The 21,295-nt window shown below is 35.9% G+C and overlaps 2 protein-coding genes across 4 annotated transcripts; one reads left to right on the top strand and one right to left on the bottom strand.

Annotated features, from left to right (window-relative positions):
* Positions 1-401: 401 nt before the first annotated feature.
* On the top strand, positions 402-3,529 carry UTR3 (UDP-galactose transporter 3). Its single transcript, XM_078970058.1, has 7 exons — positions 402-582; positions 1,158-1,255; positions 1,358-1,488; positions 1,662-1,692; positions 1,787-1,890; positions 1,994-2,115; positions 2,879-3,529. Exons 1-7 carry the CDS (start codon positions 479-481, stop codon positions 3,285-3,287), a joined length of 999 nt encoding a protein of 332 aa, XP_078826184.1. The 5' UTR covers positions 402-478; the 3' UTR covers positions 3,288-3,529.
* A 7,044-nt stretch (positions 3,530-10,573) lies between these two features.
* Positions 10,574-14,683, bottom strand: FLP (Duplicated homeodomain-like superfamily protein). Of its 3 annotated transcripts, XM_078968577.1 has the most exons (13): positions 14,274-14,683; positions 13,638-14,078; positions 13,509-13,555; positions 13,351-13,407; positions 13,181-13,253; positions 12,909-12,964; positions 12,636-12,803; positions 12,306-12,478; positions 12,079-12,227; positions 11,846-11,991; positions 11,646-11,755; positions 11,423-11,556; positions 10,574-11,163 (listed from the first exon to the last, which is right to left on the bottom strand). In XM_078968577.1, the coding sequence occupies exons 2-13, from the start codon at positions 13,755-13,757 to the stop codon at positions 11,053-11,055; spliced, it is 1,344 nt and encodes a 447-aa protein (XP_078824703.1). In that variant the 5' UTR covers positions 13,758-14,078; positions 14,274-14,683; the 3' UTR covers positions 10,574-11,052. The 3 variants fall into 3 exon arrangements, with proteins under 3 accessions (XP_078824703.1, XP_078824702.1, XP_078824704.1); XM_078968576.1 differs by having other exon boundaries at positions 13,638-14,683; XM_078968578.1 differs by having other exon boundaries at positions 12,079-12,224; positions 13,638-14,681.
* Positions 14,684-21,295: the final 6,612 nt, after the last annotated feature.

Genomic DNA, 21,295 nt, shown 5'->3' with positions numbered 1-21,295 from the left:
ATAACGGGGTAACCTTTCTAGTTATGATTAAAATATTAGGTTCATTTCACATGAAACAATCATGTTTGCAAAACTCAACAATCATGGTTATAGTATGAGAAACTTATCGATTTCATTTCACATGGAACAATCATGGTTACAAAATTGGAAATTCTTAGTAAGTAAGAACAGATTGATAATCTAAACAATTAAAGTTTAGGGGTTATATTTATGAAATCTATAAAACCACAAGGGTGTTACTGCAAATTATTTGAACAGTTTATACTATCTTACGTGTATCCATTAACCAATAGAGTGATAGTATTTAGTCACGTATCCAATCAAAAGCCTCCACGTATGAAAAACCAACGTGGATTCTTGAATATATATACTCTACTCAAAGACTCCTTTCTACAACCGCACCATTCGGAAGCGTTTTGTCCGATCTCTGATTCCGGAGAATCAACGATTTACGCCTGATACCAAGATTCCGGCACCGATGGAGTCACACGGCGTCGGTCTCCGCCGTGTTTTGGAGCTCGCATTTTGCGTCGCCGGTATTTGGACAGCTTATATATACCAAGGCGTTCTTCAAGAGACTGTGTAAGGATTTTTCCTGAACTAATTTATACTGTTCTTTTTTCATTTTATCTATTAACCTCTGTAATGATCATTTAATTGATTTCATATGTATCCATCCAATAAAAGTTTCGACTTTTGGATTTATGGCAAACAGTTGTGTGAAGGTTTACGCTAAATCGTTATTAGTTATTGAGGATTCTGAAAATATTGCATATTTATTGGCTGCTTTAAGTTCGCATTTGAGAAAGTAAAGTGATTACTTATATTGATGATTGTGTCTCGTTTTCACACATCAGTTGTGATTATGAATCGTGATTCGTGTTCCGCTCTAAGAACTTCATAGAGCCTACAATAACTCCGCATTCTGATTTCTGTTTAGGACTATGATTTATGATTACTGCAATTAAATAAACAACTGTACCCTTTAATATCATTCTTAAGTTTTCATTAACCCAAAATTGAGCATTTTCTTAAACCTTAACAAATGTTACCAGCATACATGGAACTCCAATTTGGGGAATTTGGTATTTCCAATTGATTACATTGTAATGGACATATCTGAAAGGTTGTTATGAGTCTTTGTTATTGGTTTTCAGGTCTACTAAGCGATTTGGACCAGAGAATGAGAGGTTCGAACATCTAGCATTCTTGAATTTAGCACAAAGTGCTGTTTGTTTCATATGGTCATTCATGAGTAAGCATTTCACCTTTTAAGCTCTGGTTATCTTTGGTAATTTAGAATGTAAATGATAATTGGGAATTAGGGATTGATTAACATTTTGTGGTGACTGATTAGTGATAAAGCTGTGGCCCAGTGGTAGCACTGGTCATGCTCCATGGTGGAGTTACTGGAGTGCTGGCATTACAAATACAATTGGCCCAGCTATGGGAATTGAAGCTCTAAAATACATCAGTTATCCTGCTCAGGTATCTTGAAGCTTTATCCATCTATCACATAATCAAACCTTTTCTCTTTCAGTTCATCTCCCATCATTTATCTTTCTATTTTCAATCAAGATTTCTAAAGTTTTCATCAAATCAACACATGATGTTTGAATTTTCATCGAGCAAGTAATGACTACAATTGTTGTCTACTGTAGGTACTTGCAAAATCCTCAAAGATGATTCCAGGTAATTACTTGCATTTAATCCAAACTAAATTAGTAATTTAACTCTAATAACAATGTTCCCAAAATACTTATCTTTTTAATTTATCATTATGCAGTGATGCTAATGGGAACACTAGTGTATGGCATTAGATACAGTTTTCCTGAGTATCTTTGTACAATTCTTGTTGCTGGTGGGGTATCTGCTTTTGCTCTTGCAAAGGTGAATATATTCTCTTTTTATAAATTATATGGTGAACTTAATTTTCTTGTTAATTTGTTAATATTAATTCCATTTTATCTAATTGTTTCTTGATTTCTTTCAGACTAGCTCAAAGACTATAAGCAAGCTGGCTCATCCTAATGCCCCACTTGGATATGGATTGTGTTTTCTCAATTTGGCTTTTGATGGTTTCACAAATGCTACACAAGATTCAATCTCAACAAGGTTAGTTATGAAAGTATGCTAATAGAACTATGAGTAAATTACAAATTTGGTCCTTGTGGTTTATTGTTTTTTCGGAATGACCGAAGGGTAAATTGGTCATTTTGAAAAACCAACGTCGAGTCGCTAGATTTAATGACTCGTTTAACGACCATGGAGGCATAATGGAAGAAAATTTAACAACAAAAGACAAATTTGTATAAAAAAGCATAACTTGGACTAAACCCGTTACGTCAAGTATACAACAAGGACCAAATTTGTAATTTACTCTGATATCTACTCCATTTATTATGTTATATAAAAAGTAAATAGTATTCTTTTGGATTTTTTTTAATTTTTTCATCGTACTAATTACTAAATGTAATATAAAAACGAGTAAATTACAAAAATGCCCCTGTTATTTTTATTTTTATCGTGTTTAGTCCAAAACCAAAATCTTTTTTAGTTTTAGTCCTTATTTCAAGGTTTCATAACCAAAACCGGCATGAAATCATCAAACAAAGACCAAAAAGCATAAAGTCCTAAGGACAGGACCAAAATCGACATAAAACCTTGAAACAAGGACCAAAAATGAAAAATATTCCATTTTCGGTTTAAACACCATCAAAACCACACATACACTCCGTTGTCTTTAATTTACTCTAAAAATTACAAAAACTTGTCGAACAAAAAGAAAAAACTCAATGTGACCTAAACCCAAATCCAAACCGAAATTGAAACTGAAACTGCCCTAAACCCTAAACCCTAAATTGTACTGCGTTGTCAGGTATCCAAAGACAAGTGCATGGGACATAATGTTAGGAATGAACTTATGGGGAACAATCTACAACTTAGTTTTCATGTTTGGGTGGCCCAATGCGAGTGGCTACCAAGCCATTAATTTTTGCAAGCACCACCCAGAGGCCGCATGGGATATTTTATACTACTGTCTATGTGGTGCGGTTGGCCAAAATTTTATATTTTTTACAATTAGCCGATTTGGGTCTTTAACAAACACAACAATCACAACAACCCGAAAATTCGTGAGCATTGTCGTGTCATCGGTTCTTAGTGGGAATCCATTGTCCCAAAAGCAATGGGGGAGTGTGTTCATGGTGTTTAGTGGCTTGTCTTATCAAATTTACCTTAAATGGAAAAAGATACAAAGAATGCAAAAGAAGAGGAAAACTACTTAGAGTTTTATAGATATATTTTTTAACATGGTATCAGAGCAAGATATTATTCGGACCCTGATTTTATTTGGGGTTTTGTGTTATTAAAGTTAGGGGGAGTGTGACTGATTAGGTTTTATATAGTGTTACGGAGGAGATTTGGTGTAACGGAGTTTATGAATTATGATATAGCACATTAAATTGTGAATTGTAAATTTACAATGTGTTTTTGTGAGGTATTTATAATCAAATGTTTTGTTTTGTTTTGGTGTTGTTTTTATATTTGTTACATGTTTTGTTTTTGTTGTAAGGTTGTAATGTTTGAGATTTTGATTAGAAAATAATGCAACATCATTTTTTTGGATTATCCCACAACTTGATTTCGTGTAACCCATACTTTGGGTCGAATTACATATTCAAAAAATGTTGTAGACACGGTCATGAAATTATCAAAGTATTTATTGTTATTCTACTCCCTATGATTTATATTATGGACTTTGTTCAAAGTAAGTTAATAATATATTTTTATATTTGCCAATTAGTTGGATTTAGGGATGTCAAAAAGTCCCGTGGGGGTCCGTCCCGTTTGGGGTTTTTTTTTTAAAAAAAAATCGGGGGCGGGGATGGGGGGCGGGGGCAAGGTTAACCTCCGTTTTAATTTCGGGAGCGGGGGCGGGGGTAGACAATCCCGTCCCGAAATCCCCATGGGGATCCCATTAATAAATTACACATATATTTATATATATTAATTATAAATATAATAAATAATAACATGATATTGAGCTTCCAAAATTCATCAAAAAACATGTTTTGAAGTTGTTAGTATAATTTTTTACAATGCCATAAATTTTTTATTTTTAACATATAAAATTCTGCTATAAATAATTATTTGTTACCTAAAAAATAGTTTATTTTAGCCTAAATAACAACTTATTTTAGCCCAAAAAAAAAGTAACCGAAAATCAATCGGGGGCGGGGGAACGGGGACGGGGGCGGGGGTAATAAAGGGGATTCGGGGGCGGGGGTGGGGGTAGGAACATTGAACATTCCGGGGACGGGGGCGGGGGCTCGGGAACAGGGAAATTTCGGGGGCGGGGGCGGGAGATGCACTCCCCGCCCCGTTTGCCCCCGTTGACATCCCTAATTGGATTTATATAACGGGCTGTTATGTAAACTGTAGGGTTTTGATAAACTGTGTGGAATGGACCAAACATTGCAAGTTTGATGGCACTTTGAAATTTTAAAAATGGATTTTAACATATCTCATATTTTTATAGCATCTGATCTAAGGTTGGAACACTTTATCTATTAATATCTCAATTGAAATGTTTCTTTGATAAACTTTTCAGACTTGAGTTGTAAAGTGATCGAATGTCGCCTCTTCTTGAAGTAAAACTTTTTTTTTTTTTTTTTGTAAAATAACCAATGTTACTTCTTCCCATTACATGTGGACCCCGGGGATCCCGGACCACCGCTCCAATTTATCCCGTAAGTGTAATTTTTCGTTCTATATAGATGCAACATCTATAAAATAAGTGTCACTAGTATTTTAGAGGTAAAAAAAACATATGACATTGTATAACTAATATTAGCCCAAAACAATAAAAAATCAGCCCAAAAAAAAAACATTAGCACACCAAGTTATATTCTTTAAACCCAATACCCAATTCACATTGTCTATATGGTCGGCTGAAGGTTGAAGCACAAAGTTGGAAAGAAAAGAAAAATCTCCTTTGCTTTCTGTGAAGCTGAAGCTGCGACGAAAACAACAGGGTCGGATGCAACATTTCGTAGTAGGTTTTTGCCGTTGACACATTTTTTTTACGCAGTGACACAATAGTAGAAAAACGAAAAATTCAAAATTTTTTACATCGTGTCCGAAAAAAACAGGGGTTGTCGGTGTCACTATAAGCATCATAGTGGAACCACCCCTGGCAAACAGGAAGGCAAAAAAAATCCATTTTTTACTCCAACTCTTCAAGTGAACGACAAGTGAATGATTTTTTGCTCCAATTCTCCAAGCTTTTTTGATTTTGCTCGATTCTTTTCCAAGAACAAGCATCAATAATCAAGTGTTGGAAAATCCTTCAAAAGACCATGTTCCAATGATTTATGTTTTGAAGGATCCTCTAAAACAATATGTGCAAATCAATCATTCATTTCAGTTTCTAATGTAAATCCACAACCTACAACTACTCCAATTACAAGTATTGAATTGAAAGATCTTCCAAGAGACCATGTAACACCCCAAAAATAACGACCAAAATTTCATTTTTAATAAAACAATTATAAAACCATTTGTCTAAAACAACCATTCATATCAAATCCAAAGTATCAATAGTCAAAACATATCATAATAAAACAACATCAGAGTAACAATCCTAAAGATCTCTAGTTCAGAAAATTTAGTGTGATGCGTTGCCATCATGTCGACCCCTTTCCCTTCGAAGAGGAAGTACCTGAAACCAAAATTGAAAATTGTAAGCACAAAGCTTAGTGAGTTTCCCCCATCATACCACATACCATACAATAACATACTGTCTAGCATATCTGGGTGTTGGCCTACCCCTGCGGTCTCTTTCAACCGGTAACCGCCTAGCATATCTGGGTGCTGGCCTACACCATTCGGTCTCTTTCAAACGGTAACTGCCTAGCATATCTGCATGCTGACCTACCCCTTCGATCTCTTTCAACCGGTATACGGGGACTAACTCACCCCTAGTACTACCATATAATGTCCTAGCATATACATGTAATTCTTCTACTGCCTAGCATATCTGGGTGCTAGCCTACCTCATTCGGTCTCTTTCAAACGGTAACTGCCTAGCATATCTGCGTGCTGGCCTACCCCTTCGGTCTCTTTCAACCGGTATACGGGGACTAACTCACCCTTACTACTACCACATAATGTCCTAACATATACATGTAATTCTCCTACTGCCTAGCATATCTGGGTGTTTCGGTCTCTTTCAACCGGAAACTACCTAGCATATTTAGGTGTTGGTCTACCCCTTCGGTCTCTTTCAACTAGTAACTGCTTGGCATACCTGGGTGCTTAAGTCTCTTTCAACTGGTATCCGGGGACTATCCTACCTTTCCTACCACTATCACATAATATCATAACATACTAGCACATAAAGCATAACAAATAGTGGCATACCAAAATCACAAAGACAATCATCTTAACTATAATCAGCTACTAGTGGGCCGACATTGGTTCTTACCGAGAGCCTTCCGGTCGTTCGTGACTCCGGTATCGACGATCACAGCTTCCTTCGCTGGTCTCGTGTCTCTTCTGGCTTCTCACCACATCTCCGACAGCAAGGCTATTGTGGTGGTACTCCACAGCGAGGTAGTAGGTGGAGAAAGGGTGGGGATGCAAGCAGCGGTTGAGCATGCTCCGAAGGTGGTGGCGGTTGTAGAGAATACGCTAGGGTTAGGGTTACATGCATCCAAAAACAGGAGGGATGGGAATGACAGGTTTAAGTCCCGTGTTCCTTTCAAACTGATAAACGAAATTGACACAACCAGTACCTCCCATTCACAATCTTTTCAACTCGAGTCCAAAATTTACCCTTTAGCCCTCAATATTCCAAAATCCTTTCAATTTAAGTCCAATATTTTACCAGACATCCCCTGACTTTTGAAAATCTTTACAAAATAAATCCTTGAATTACACTTTAATCCCCGAAAATCCAAATTATAACATTTGGCTCCCCAAAACCAACACTCCACTAAATATTATTGATTTTGGCTATAAAATAATAATAAAATTACATCTCGAGGCTTTAGAGTTTATTATTTATTTAATTAATTTTAAATGGAACGTTACACTAGTAAACATTCGGGTTGGCATACCCCCGACCCTCCACCATCGGTTGGAATGCCAACATATTATGGGTCCAATCATCCTTGGGATGGAATACCCTCGACCCTCAACCATCGAGTTGGAATACCTCGGCCTGTTGGTTTACACACAAAGCAGAAAAGCCTCAGCCACCAATTAAATATGTACACATATAACAAATAGTCATATAACATTCTACACGCATTTAAATAGATCTAACAAACCACTAAGCATAACAACATGCATAACAAAATATCAATTATGATGGGTCGGTATTGGTGTCTTCGAACCGTAAGTACAACGAGGAAAACTCACCTCACAAGCAACATTGACTGATAAGATCCAACTCTCGAATCTCATCTCCTGAATCAAATGCCTACAACCAACATATGACCATCTTAATCAAAACCTCCAAATACCCAAAATACCCTCAAAGTCAAACTTGGTCAACCATGGCCAAAGTCAAGTCAACAGTGAAGGTCAACAGTCTATTTTGACCCAACTTGTTGAGTACACATGCCAACTCGTCGAGTTTCCTCAATACTCAGAGAAACGGGAAAAGTTCGAGCCAACTTGCCGAGTCCTCCAGACGACTCGTCGAGTTCCTACAGTTTTCTAGAAAAGCGGGAAAAATTCGATCCAACTCGTCGATTTTTACCAGCTTAACTCTTTCATCCTTTTTCATCCCTTCTAACGCCCAAGAATGTGGATCTAGTACCCAATATCTGGAAAAACATGTAAAGTTGCTAAATTTATGTCCATGCATGACACCAAGAGGCCAAACTACTCAAAAAATGACTTAACAAAGGACTTAGAACATGAAGGAAACCTAGATCTATATAAAGCTTGAAACTTTAAGCCTAAAGAGGCCACCAAATGCCCAGATCTGAAGTGGCAATTTCCAGAAATGATCAAACCCAAGAATGACTCCACAATGAACCCAAAATGACAATAAACTTCCAAGGAGGAGATCTAAGCAATAAATGGTCAATATTTCGACTTTATAACTCAAAATGGTTGCAACAACAGAGAGGATCCCAGATCTACAACCTTCCTCTCAATCAAGCTTCTTCAAACTCCAAACTCCTTCCCAAAAGAACACTAAGAAACACTCCTCAAGCTCACACAAAAACACACAAAATGAGAGAAAAAGCACTAACTAGGGTTTCCGGGACAGAGGGGGCGGATAAGGAGGCCATGTAAAGGCCATACGGCCTTAAAATAGGGTGCAACACCCTAAAAATTAGGGTTTCATAATCAACCACCAACTCGGCGAGTTGGGAAGCTTCCAACACGCCGAGTTGAGGCCTTCAACTCGACGAGTTCAAAAAGAAAATTTACCTTTTAAGCCATAAATATCATACCTGAGAATCAGGATGTTACATAATTACGTAAACATGACATACTTTGACCTAAAATAAAGTTATATCATGATGAGATGCCTAAGGTTAAGAGTTCAAGTTTTATATGAGACATTTAAAATATAAGAATAGATTAGAGCGCGTGTCAAATGTTGTTCCTGAAAAACAAAGTTAAATTATAAATAACTAAATAGGTTTAATGTCTTATTAAATATTTATTAAATATAGATAATTAATATATTTTTAAATCAATTATGTGTTATTCACTTTCATTGAAAATGGGGTCATGAATGTCAACTTGAAGTGGAACAACTTGAACATTTTTTTTAGGTGTGAAGTGAGAGCTAGAACTTGAAACTATATTTTCTTTTGGATCAATGTTGCTCCTTCAGATTTCTATACGTTTTTTTAGTTATTCACTTTAGTTGAAAATGATGTCACGAATGTGAAGAAAAGAAGGGTGGTTGATCATGCGATAACATGTATCACTATATGGTATATTTGGAGATTTCTAAATAATGTGGTGTTTGGAAGAGAAAAGATTAAAAAAAAAATGAGATTGTTGATTCGATAAAAGAATTTTCTTCATTGCGGTATTATAATAGAAATAATAGATGTCAAATAGGATGGGTGAATTGGCTTCAAAATCCTATGAACTTTTTGTAATTGTTATCTAGCTCTTTGCTAGTTAATTTTATTTATGGTTGAGTAGTTATTCATATGTAAGTGAAAATTCAATTTTTAAAACCGTATTCTACTAAAAACCGATATAACACAATTAAAATCATAATGACATTAATTAATGTAGATGGTGTTAAAAGTTTTATAAATCTTCTTGTAGATATTTTGATGCTTTACACTCATGGGACTGGTTTGGCCGAGTGTATGTGCACATCACCATTTAATTCTTTGTATTTCAAAATGTACATATCAATTATCAAATGTTTATCTAACTGTTTTATATCATATAAATTCATGTACACACAAAATTTAATCATTATCATGTAAGAAACAAGTAGCACTAAAAATAAGTCAACAGAGAAAGTCAATACAAATACTATAAAATTTATACATGGTTCCCTCCCCTCCTCTCTTAACATACTTTTACTTTTTAAAGATGATCATCTTTTGTCTTCCACCATCACCACCACCATCATCATCATCAAGCTGACCAACTTAAATACTCCTACAGGATTCCTCACTCCCCACCTTCTTCCCCACAACACAACACATACTTCACACACTAACACACACACACACACTAATGCAGAAGAATCCCATGTCTCAACAACACAAAAAACAAAGTCAATCTTTCATCTTCACCAAGTAAGACTTTTCTATCCCACTCTTTTCATTCATCATTTCCTCTAATTCACTACTCTTTTTATAACTAAGAGTAAATTCCAAAAATGTTCCCTATGCTTTTTCGATTTTTACTGTATTTAGTCTAAAATTGGAACATGTTTCAAATTTGTTTCTCATCTCATGGTTTCATATCAATTTTTGTCCACTGATTTTCAGATTTTGAGTGTCATTTCAAGGTTTCGGGGACCAAAATCGATAGGAAGCCTAGAAATAAGGACCATAAATAAAAAAAGGTTTCAATGTTGGACTAAACATGGTAAAAATCAGAAAGTAGAGGGCCCATTTTTTGTAATTACATGTATAAATAATGGGAAATGCTTGAAAAGCCCTTACAATTTGATCATTTTTTACAGAAAAGTCATTATGAAAAAAAGTTTCACTAATGCCATTTGTAATTTTCAAGAAAATCATTTCATCATTTTGTTATCATTATCCAACTATTTAATATAGAAAAAATGACGAAAAAGTCCTTATATTTTATACCTTTTTACATGCTTTGTGTAAGTCCAAATAAAAAATAAGGGGTTTTTCCATCATTTATCCTAATACTGACGTGTAAAAAAAGTTACAAATTAGAAATGGTTTTTATGAAAGATTTACAAATCCTAAATGGCTTTAGTGACTTTTTTTTCATAAGGGCTTTTCTATAAAACATCTAAAACTTAAGGGTTTTTCTAGCATTTGCCTATAAATAATTAGTTGAATCAGAATAAAAGAAAACATAGAAAACATAAAGATTCTGCACACAAAGAACCATATATATTATAGCTTACATTCTCTAAAACCAATCATTGTAAGTTATACATTACAATATAAATTTTAAGAATAAAAAAAAAAGAAAAAGAAAAAGAAAAAAAAAAAGAAACAAAGAACAGGAGTCCAATTCGGTGGTTGATCCTCCTTCACTCTCTTTTATACTTTTACTACCTTCCCCCCTCTTTTACCCGTATAAATGGGGGGTATATTTGTAATTACACTCTCCAAGACTAAGTAAAATTATCTTCTGTACAGAATTTGGCATGTTTTGAGGCCAAATAGTTATGAGGTCAATATCGAACACCTAAAACTCGATACCCTCCAAAATCACACACACAAAAATGAGACATTTTTACCCCTCAAACTCAACAATGTACCTCAACATTCTTGCTTTCAAGGCATAAAGCAAATCTTGATCAAATCTTTTTCTTTTTTTTCTTTTTTTCTTTTTTAATTTTTTTTAAAGACAATGAAGAAGAGCCCTTTTGCAGGGTGGATGCTGTGAAGTTCTTGTGCTTGAATTCGGAGGTGTCATTTCCATTCCAAGCGTTTTTAGTAGAAAATGTCTTTCCTGAAAAACCCCCAAATAAATAAATAATAAATTAACCATTTTGACCTTATATAATAAATCAAAATGTCTTCAAGTTTTATTGTTTGATTCCAAAAAATAAAGTATTAGTTAGTTAAAATTTCAAAATGCTGACAATATAATGTTTTTTTTTTTATTTTTTTTTATTTTTTTTATAATATAACTTACCCTTTGATTGTTGTCACAGGATTTGATTTAACGTATGAGAAGGGCAAAAACGTAAAATGGTAAATGTACTTACACTTTCTGAAAACTGTGGGCTTGGAATCCCTGCAGCCATTGATCTAAACAATGGAGTGACTTGAAGTGGAGAATTGAATTCTGAATTTGGCAATGCAACATCATTCTTGAATTCATCACAAGATTGTAAAATATCTGTAATTCAAACAAATATATAATTATTTATTTATTATCAAGATGATGTTTAATTATAGGTAAAATTACAAAAAAAGGACATAATTTACCTTGATTGATTCCCTCATCAGATGTTATCATATTCACATCACCAACAATATTACTTGACCCTGTGCTATACTCAGAGCTGTCTGGTGATGCCTGATATAAATCAGGCTGCCTACAGAAATTCAATTTTTTTTAAAAAAATTTATTTTTAAGAAATAAAAAAAAAAATGAACTTTAGTTTATATTTATTAATTATATTTACCTCCAGTAATCATGACTACTTCCATTGTTACAGCTTCTCATGTCATCAACCAAATCTTTAAAATTCTCAAGTCGAAAATCCATGTCAGCAATGTTGAATCCAAGATTCTCACTTTCTTTACTGTTCTTAAGAAAATTCTGAACAACCTGTTTGTTGTATATGATTTATATTTCTTGCATTTAACCAATAAAGAAATTGTTTTATGAAAAAAAAAAAAAAAAAACTGTTTTCACCTTCCAAGCATTTTCAAAACTCTGATCTGTTTTCTCTGTATGAACTTTAAGTGCAAGAGAGCTAAGAAGCTCTGCTTGTTGCATTAAAGCAATAATCTTTGGATCATCTTTCTTGAGAAATGTTCCTTCACCCATGTTACAACTACCTGCTTTTTATCAACAATATCCAACTTTTTTTTTTAGTTTTTTTAACAAGTATGTGTGTGTGTGTGTTTTTGTAAAATTACCATCTTTTGAGACCTCCTTATTGATGCCATGAAGTTGAGTTGTTGAGAGATCAATGTTATGAGCAAGAACTGCAAATGGAGGTCTTAGTTGATGATGACCCGTACTTGTACAATTACCATTATACCCTTCTTCAAGATTACAATCTTCCATCATACCTCCAACTTCTTTCCTCCTAAACCACAACAAACGTTTTAACTTTTACTCTTAAAAGTTAAAAGTTCAATTAGCAGGTTGACCTGACCTGACCTGACCTGACATGACATGATATAACATGACATGACACAGGTCAGGTCAGGTCAACCTGGTGTAGGTATGTGAAAGGAACATACCGAATCTTCAAAGGAGGCATTGAAGTTTCAATCTTTTGTAAATCATGGAAGATGATTCTTTTATTGTTTGTATTGATGTAAGAAACATTGTTTTCTTTTGCTAATGCTTCATGTTTTGCTCTCTTCTTACACAAAGTGGAAAACCGATTCTTCACAGCATTATCAGTCCTGTTTTTCATGTATGAAAAAACAAAGAAAGTTACTTTTTTTAATTGTGTTTTAAGTTCTTCAATACAAAATTAAAAAAATATATATATAAATTAAATTCTTTACCTTCCTGAAACCACTTTCGCTATTTCAGTCCATCTGTTTCCAAATATCCTCTGAGCCTGCATAGATTAGCTCATTACTGTAAAATGGAAAAACTAAGTAATTTAGCACCTCTAAAAAAGTGATCTTGATTCTTGAAATTCCATTACAGAAATTATCATGGATCTTTTTTCTTTATTGTTCTTAACTTATTGTTGTTTGACTTATGATAAATGGGACACATAGATGATTTAATGGTTGAAGAAACCAACCAAGGGTATTTTTGTAAATGTTACCTCGCATAAGAGCATGTCTTCCTCTGGTGACCATCCTCCTTTCTTGAAATCAGAATTCAGATAAGTGAACCATCTGCATTCGTAAAGTTGTATCGAAATTCAGGATTAGCAAAATAATATAAAAATTAGAGTTTTCCTTTTCGTTTTTTCGAATACTTTTTGAGATTTACCTTCTTCTGCATTGTCGGGTTGTTTTATCCTTGAACTTTGATGCAATAATTGTCCAACTACACATGACGTGATAACAGTTTCGTTAATTTGATTGATTCGTATGTAATCGAACAACTTGAGATGAGAGGATAAAGGAAAGAGAAACTCGGAATCATACTTGTCAGTTCCATGGATACTGATTTGCTCTCTTAATATTTCATCCTCCTGAATATGAAGTAATCAATCGTTAAGTTAAGTCCAGAACAGATCACGAAAAAAGAATGAAGATCAGAAGATGAAATTGAACCTCTTGTGACCAAGAAACTATATGCCTCTCTTTCTGCTTCAGAGCTTCACCACCACCATTGTTGTTGTTGTTGTTGTTGTTATGATCAGAATCGGAAAGTTTGTTCTTCATATTCAGCATCGATTAATGACAACACCACCTCTCTCTTTATCTAGAAAATTAAGCTCTCGCATGCTAAAGTGAGAGAGACTCTTTTGGCGTTTATGAATGGTGGATTGTCTGTCAACTGGGTTGTGTTGTGTTGTTATATAAATTTTAAAATTGAAAAAAGGGTAATAAAGAGAGGCAAAAGGAACTCCAAATTCCCCTCTTTTCAATGGAAAAACAACTTTACGAGTTACTTCTTACTTCAAACGGAACGCATAGAACTAAACGCCAACGCCATGCGTCGAATTTGCCTTGGATTCGAAACTTTTTGATTGAATCAAAAAAATCAAACACCTTTGACGCAAACAGAATCCAGAATTAGAACAACTAGAAAGCTGAAAACACTTGATTAAGCAAACTGATTAAAATAATGCAAAGGGGGAACAATCTCTGCCATTGGGAATCACGATCACAAACAGATAAAAGAAAAGAAAATCAATAGCGAAGAAAAGAATTAAGGGCAATCCCACGAAACTAACTATTCACTACCTTTTTGTAAGGTATATCTCGATAATCGCGAACTATGATTACCCGTAGATCTGAGAGTTTGAGCCTACAGTTTATACGATCGAGGAACTGTAGATAGTGACGAAAGAATTTAGTGAATTGATAATAATTGATCCAATTGCAAGAACGGAACGTTGTGGTTGTGGGGGTGGCGTTTTGGGAGGGCGGGTACAAAGAGTAGTTTGAAAAAAACAATACAACACTGAAATCCACGAGAGAGAAGTTATAATTAATTGGGATGATGATGGAGTACACGACTTGATAGCTCCACGCCCGCCATACACACACTAGTGTGTGTGATTTTTAAACCAAACATGATGACATTCGTGACTCAACTACATCACCAAGATGAATACAGTAGCTCCATTTCAATTGGTTACGCTCTTGAGGTGGTGGTGTGAGTGTGATCAATCATGTGGGTGTGTGTGATATTGTGTAAATGTGGATTTTTCAAATGTTGTTCATTTACATTTTCACCCTCTCACTTTTTAAATTTTCAAAAGGAGGGATTTGATTAAAAAAAAACTACTCTTAAATTCTTAATTGATATTGTTCATCTTTAGGTAGGATAAAGCTTTGACATCAAGAAAACCAACAATGGTTTTTAGAACTCGCTTCTATCAAGTTTTATCAACTAAATTGTTCATGAGTTTAAAGCTTAGATCAACATATATATTGTCTTTCTTTGTTTTATTTATAATTGTCTTAGTCTTAAAATGATATTTTTCTAATTGCTTTCGTTTTAAAATAATAGCATGGATGACATAAAGTGTAGGAAAGCAAGAGCAAAAGAACTCGTATACAAAGTGGACCGAAAAAAAAAGAACACCGATGAAAATTAGACTATTATAGATGCTTTCATACACGATTTTTGTTCCAAGAGAGTTCTTGATGTCAAAGAACTTATCTTTGGGTTGTGTTTTGTTGTTTGAAGTAAGACAACGCTTCAAATTTCACAAAACAATAATTGCAAAGTCTTATAAAGACAATACCTAATACATAATTATCTAGATACAAACAAGTACCTAACACCGCAAGGAAAAGTGCAATGTCTTAAAATATCCATATATGTTCAATATACACATGATTTTATTGTAGCATTTAGATTTTTGACGTACATGATTTCAAGAATCCTTTTCTAGCCTTTGGAAGAAGCCACGACGTGAGCAATGCCTCTCACATCTCACATCGTGAGCCAGACTTGACTTGTTGACCCGTATTCCTTGAGTCTCACGACATGAGCCCTTGTTGATCACGACGTGAGAACGGTCTGATGACTTGATTTCTTAGTATTTAATGGAATGATAGGGCTAGGGTTGTCCACCCTCAGCCCCCCTCACTCTTCAAGCCTCCAGAAACCTTAATCACAACCCTCCTTGAAGTCCTTAGCCATTTTGGTGCAGTTTCTAGCTTGAAGAATGAGTGAATAAGAGGAAAAAAAGTGTTCTAGTGGTGGAGTGGGCAAAGCATCATCATCATCATCATCTCTTCTTGTTGTTGGACATTTGTAAGTATCAAAGGTTGAAACTTTATTGTATATTTTGTATAGATATAGGATTTTTCCATTATTCTTCATGTTTAAGCATGCTTGAGTGAAGTAAATCCATAAGTTAGCAACTTTATGGATTCTAAGGGTTCCTTGATCATCATATAGTCCAGATCTGGAAGTTAGTGAAGTATAAGAGCCATACATGAGAGTTTGGTGCATATTTTTCCACTTTTGACCTAGAATGGATTGGGACATGCATGGTGGATGCATGTCCATAAAGCAAATATTTTTATGGACCTTTGGGGTCCCCTTAAGCTTCTGGAAGATTTGGTTTTGATGGCTTAATGGATGAAGGACTTAAAACCTTATTTTTTGGCTTCAGGCTGTAGTCACGACGTGACACATAAGGTCTCACGACGTGACAATGACTAAGCCCGTAAGTCGCTGACTTTATGGAATTCACGACGTGACTTAGTGATTCTCACGTCGTGAGGTTAGTCTAGTAGGAAATCTTTGACTGAGTGGACTGATTCAAGATCGAGTTGCTGGAATCGGACTTGGTCGGCTCTCACGACGTCACCAAGGGCTGGTCACGACGTGAGGCTCGATGTTAGGATATTTGTCCGATGGATTTGACTTTATAGGTTGACTCTATGACCTACTTTGACTTTGGGGTGGGTCCTAGCCATGAAGGTGTAAAATGGTCATTTACCCCAATGAGAGTATACTAAGGACCCTTAATGATGAAATTTCACCTTAGTTGCTAATTAAGGTTATTTTGGATATATTAGTGAGAGGAGATTTGTAGCAACAGCCTGAGTGTGAGTTTTATTCGATTACGGATTAAGGTGAGTCTTCTCAACACACTGATGGGTCAAAGGCACCAATGCAACCAACTGATCTATATATGTAGGGTGTATGTGTTTATGTGACATTTTAGGTTATGATTGAATGTTATATGCATGGATCCAATCCGATCTCGGAGACGTATTGGACTCATGGTTGATACGGGACCCGCGGGTTGATACGGACCCAACACAACTATGTGTTGTTGCATGGAGTCATTATAGACTTGGGGTTGATACGGACCTGACACTGCCTCATGCTGTTATATTTGTTCATGTTTATATTATATATGGTATTTTTGGGGAAGCTCACTGTAATGTCCAATTTTCATAGTAAAAAAATTTCATTTTATTTAAGTAAAGCTTCCCAATTATAAATCAGTTATGGAGAAAACCGTTTAATACAAATACATTTATTAAAAATCAGAGTAATATTAAAACACAGAATCTTCATTGTTGTTGAATGTATACAGTCACACATTCGCCTTCCCATGACGACCAATGGTACTTGAAACAATAAACAACTGGGTAAGCACAAAGCTTAGTGAGTTTCCCCCAAAACACCTCATACGATAAACATACAAGCATGTATCGGGTCCAATCCACTCAACCATCGGGCTGGAATACCAAGGGTTTGTTGGCCTACCGCCTCAACCCAACCGCTCATCCCGAGCCTCCATGCCATCGAATTACAATCAACTCGCATCGGGTATCTTGGGCTATAGCACAAAGCAGGACTGCCTCAACCCACTACTACCATATTTCGACATATAAACAATCAAGATCAAGTATACACATAATATACACAATGATACAACTCACGGCCACCTATTAGTCCTCTTACAACATTCAATCACGCTACCAGCTAACTTCCATGAAATGCGTAACCATAAATACCTAGAGGTGAGATAGCCACCCGGACAAATGATATTACTCTAGAGCCACAACCAAACGAGGAACATGCAAGAAAGCCTAGATCAAGAGTTCTCAGGTTATCCTACATGACTACATACAATCCCTAGGGAACTCCATTAGATGATAACCAGCAAGTACAGATAAACATATAATTCTTCAGATCACTACCGCATAGCAACATCCTATATACCAAGATATCGATCTAACATATCACTACAACATAGAAACATCCTATATACCAAGATACAGATGTAACAGATCACTACAGCAAAGCAACATCCTATATACCAGGATACTGATCTAACAGGTCACTACATCATAGCAACATCCTATATACCAATATATAGATCTAACATGCCACTACAACATAATAACATACTAAATATCAACAATCGATGGAATTCATAATAGTATATACTCAGATGTGAGATAGGCACCTAGACAGGTGATCCTACTCTAGAACCACAACTAAATGAGGAATAGGTAAAGAACCTAGATTAAGAGTCCTCATTCTATCCAATATGACTATATACAATCCCTAAGACATCCATATACTAACAGATAACCAAAGCTAGTGAGGAAAAATTGGTGCCTTCGACCCACGGGTATAGTGAGATGAAACTCACTTAAAATGATGAAACCCGAGAACACTGTGATACACTCCCTACTACAATGCTTGCTTATGTGGATCCACTAACATCAAAACCAAATAACATCTTAATCACCAATCAAAACCTCAAGTTTAACCTAAAGTCAAACTTAGTCAAAAGTCAACAGTCAATGGAGTCAACAAAAGTCAAAGTCCAAGGTTGGTTGAGTACGCCCTACGTACTGAACTTACACCCCACTTACATGCGATGGCTTAGTACGCCTAGTGTACGAAAATTACACATAGCGTACTCGAGCCGGTTCCATCCTTTCCATTAAGCACTTAATCCCTTAAGGACTTTTCACCTAACTCAGATATATCCTCAAAACATAGTCTTAAGTTATAAATTTTCCACATTTATGACTTTCCATGGCTAGGGAAGGTCCAAAAGCTAAAACCCTAAGTTATTAATCCATTAATACATCACTACTCTTGCATGGAAGGGATAAAAGGACCAAGATCACATTTTTATGATTCCTAATAGCTCCATAATAGATAAAGTTTCCAACTTCATCCATTAGAATGGCCCCAACAAACAAGATCTAGTCTTTAAGTCGTGAAAGGGACCAAAAGTGCATTTTTTCTAACTTAATCCATTAAGTCTAAGTCTCCAACTTTCAGATCTAAATCAAAATGATGTTTAGATGGATAAAGTTTCCAACTTTATCCATAACAAGGTCACAAACTTCCAAGATCTTAACTTTATGCACTTAAAGAGACCAAAAGCTCATAACACCTAAAACTAGCTTGATCTAACAATTTCATCATCAAGATTCAAAACTTATACCTCCAAAAGAAAGAACCAGGTATACAAGGTCTGGATCTACAAGCCCCAATGAAACCAATGCTTCTTCAATGAGTTCATGCTTCTCCAAGGTGCACGAATAACACTCCAAAGCACTTAAATACACCTTCTTTTTTTTTCTCACAAGGCTCAAACTAGGGTTAGGGTTTCAAAAGAGGGTGTTGGAGAAGTAGAGGATGAGAATGAAGTGGGTTTGCGGAAGTTAAGGAGCTTAAATAGGGCTCAAACCACGAAAATAGGGTTTGGACATTGATCGCGTACACCCAACATACTTAATTTACATATATCGTACTAGGTATGTGAAACATCCCAAAAATACAACCCAAAATTTTCGTTTTTTGTAAATCGTTAATAAAATGTAATTATCATAAACCATGTATCTTATAATAAAGTAATATCTGACATCATTTCAAAATATAATATTAATTATCAGAGCAAACTCCCAGGCTAAGAAAAACTGTGGTGTGTGCCATGCGATCAATCTGAGCCCTTCTTATTGCCAGCTGAAGTACTTGAAACCAAAACTGAAACTGTAAGCACGAAGCTTAGTGAGCTCCCCCAAACCACCACATACCATACATATAACACAACACACATAAAACAACTATGGGACACCGCCCAGCTGCATCAGGATGAACCCGACATCGAACTCCTGTTCGGCATCGGGCTTACCCCGACATCCGACCGCATCGGGCATTGGGCTCACCCCAGCATCAGGCTTACCCCAGCATATACACAACATAACAATCATCATAAACACATAACATAATCACATAATTTGGATAATGCTTGTCCCGACATCAGACCGAAGCCCGAAACATATAACATATAACTTACAAACTAACATACATCAGACTTTCCCTGGCATCGGGCTTGCCCGGGAACTCATAACACATAAAATATAAACTAACATACATTGGGCTTGTCCCAGAACATATAACACATAGTATATAAACAAACATACAGCAGGCTTTCCTCAGAACACATAACACATAACATATAAACTAACATACATCGGGCTTGCCCTAGAAAACATAACACATAACATATAAACTAACATACATCGGGCTTTCCCCGGTATCAGGCTTACCCCAGAACACAAAACACATAGCATATAACATACATGAATCACAAAGACGTCACACATACATAACTACTTCTCGGGATCGCCCCGACATCGGAACGAAGTCCGGAACACATAAGCTGCATCGGGCTAAACCCTGCATTGGACCGGAGTTCGATATGCTGTAACTACATAAACGGGTCAAAATTGGTGCCTTAGACCCATTCCTACTGGAGGAAAACTCACCTCGCAAAGCTGACTGTGGAATCCTAAGAATAACCCCTCGCTGCTAGCTAGCAGATCCCCGAACTGCTGATCTCTCAACTCCCCGAGCTATCAATACCAAAATATCATTTAGTCCAAAACGATAATCCTCCTTAGGGTAAAATGACCATATTACCTTCTAGTCCAGCTTAGTCCATATCTAAGACTCAAAATCATATTATAAAAGGCCCAACACTAGATGGGCTTCCTAAACCCACTATTGGCCCAATTTGCTAAATTGGGACCAAACCCACTAATGTGCCTTACCCTAAGCCCAAACATCTTCTTGGACCACATTATCTGACTTCTGATGGCCCACTAAGGCCCGGAACCAAAGCCCACTGCATGGTCCAAACCGAGGCCCAAAACTCGCAAGACCCAAATCTGATACGTACATGAGGCGTACATCTATGTACTCTAAGCGTACTAGTTGATGGTTTGTACATCGTGCGTACCAGCTTATACGCCCAGCGTACAACCCTGTTAAGACACTTTTCCATTAAGTGCTTAATACTACAAACGAGAAGCTACAAACAAAGATCCAAGTCCTCATGAATGTCTTAATCCATAAAGTCAACTACTTGGTGGTTTGCAACCCACCAAAAGAGCCCAAACTTGAAATGTAACAACACACTTCCATGGAAACGGCTAGATCTCATGCATGAACCCATTAAGACATTCAATATGGAGACTTTACTGCTTATGGGACCCTTTTAGCTCTAAGGGTGGCAACCCTAAGCTCAAACACAAGATTTCATCAAAAGATCCATTCTTTGGGCTTAAAGAATCCATAAACTCCTCCGAACAAAGATCTAAGAGAACAATCATCAAGCTCAAAACTTTATACCTTGAAGGGGTCTAGAAAGAGGCAAAAGTCCCAGATCAACAACTTCTCCTTTGATCTACCACCTTGCTTTGCTCCTTTCTTACTTGGAAAATGGGTTTACAACACTAAAATGCTCACTAATGGCTAC

The sequence above is a fragment of the Lactuca saligna genome, chromosome 8 (assembly GCF_052625555.1).
Source record: "Lactuca saligna cultivar CGN05327 chromosome 8, ASM5262555v1, whole genome shotgun sequence".
Taxonomy (NCBI): Eukaryota; Viridiplantae; Streptophyta; class Magnoliopsida; order Asterales; family Asteraceae; genus Lactuca; species Lactuca saligna.
The sequence above is the reverse complement of the archived record's forward strand: the minus strand, read 5'-3'. Positions and strand labels throughout refer to the sequence as shown.

What these genes read in the sequence shown, in the direction of transcription:
- FLP (XM_078968576.1), bottom strand. Translation starts at nt 13,757, where the DNA reads ATGCTGAATATGAAGAACAAACTTTCCGATTCTGATCATAACAACAAC. An exon ending in TAGTTTCTTGGTCACAAGAG is followed by an intron (nt 13,556 to 13,637) that starts GTTCAATTTCAT and finishes CTTCATATTCAG; the next exon opens with GAGGATGAAATATTAAGAGA. An exon ending in TAAGGAGGTCTCAAAAGATG is followed by an intron (nt 12,228 to 12,305) that starts GTAATTTTACAA and finishes GTTGATAAAAAG; the next exon opens with CAGGTAGTTGTAACATGGGT.
- UTR3 (XM_078970058.1), top strand. Translation starts at nt 479, where the DNA reads ATGGAGTCACACGGCGTCGGTCTCCGCCGTGTTTTGGAGCTCGCATTT. An exon ending in ATCCTCAAAGATGATTCCAG is followed by an intron (nt 1,693 to 1,786) that starts GTAATTACTTGC and finishes ATCATTATGCAG; the next exon opens with TGATGCTAATGGGAACACTA. An exon ending in CTGCTTTTGCTCTTGCAAAG is followed by an intron (nt 1,891 to 1,993) that starts GTGAATATATTC and finishes GATTTCTTTCAG; the next exon opens with ACTAGCTCAAAGACTATAAG.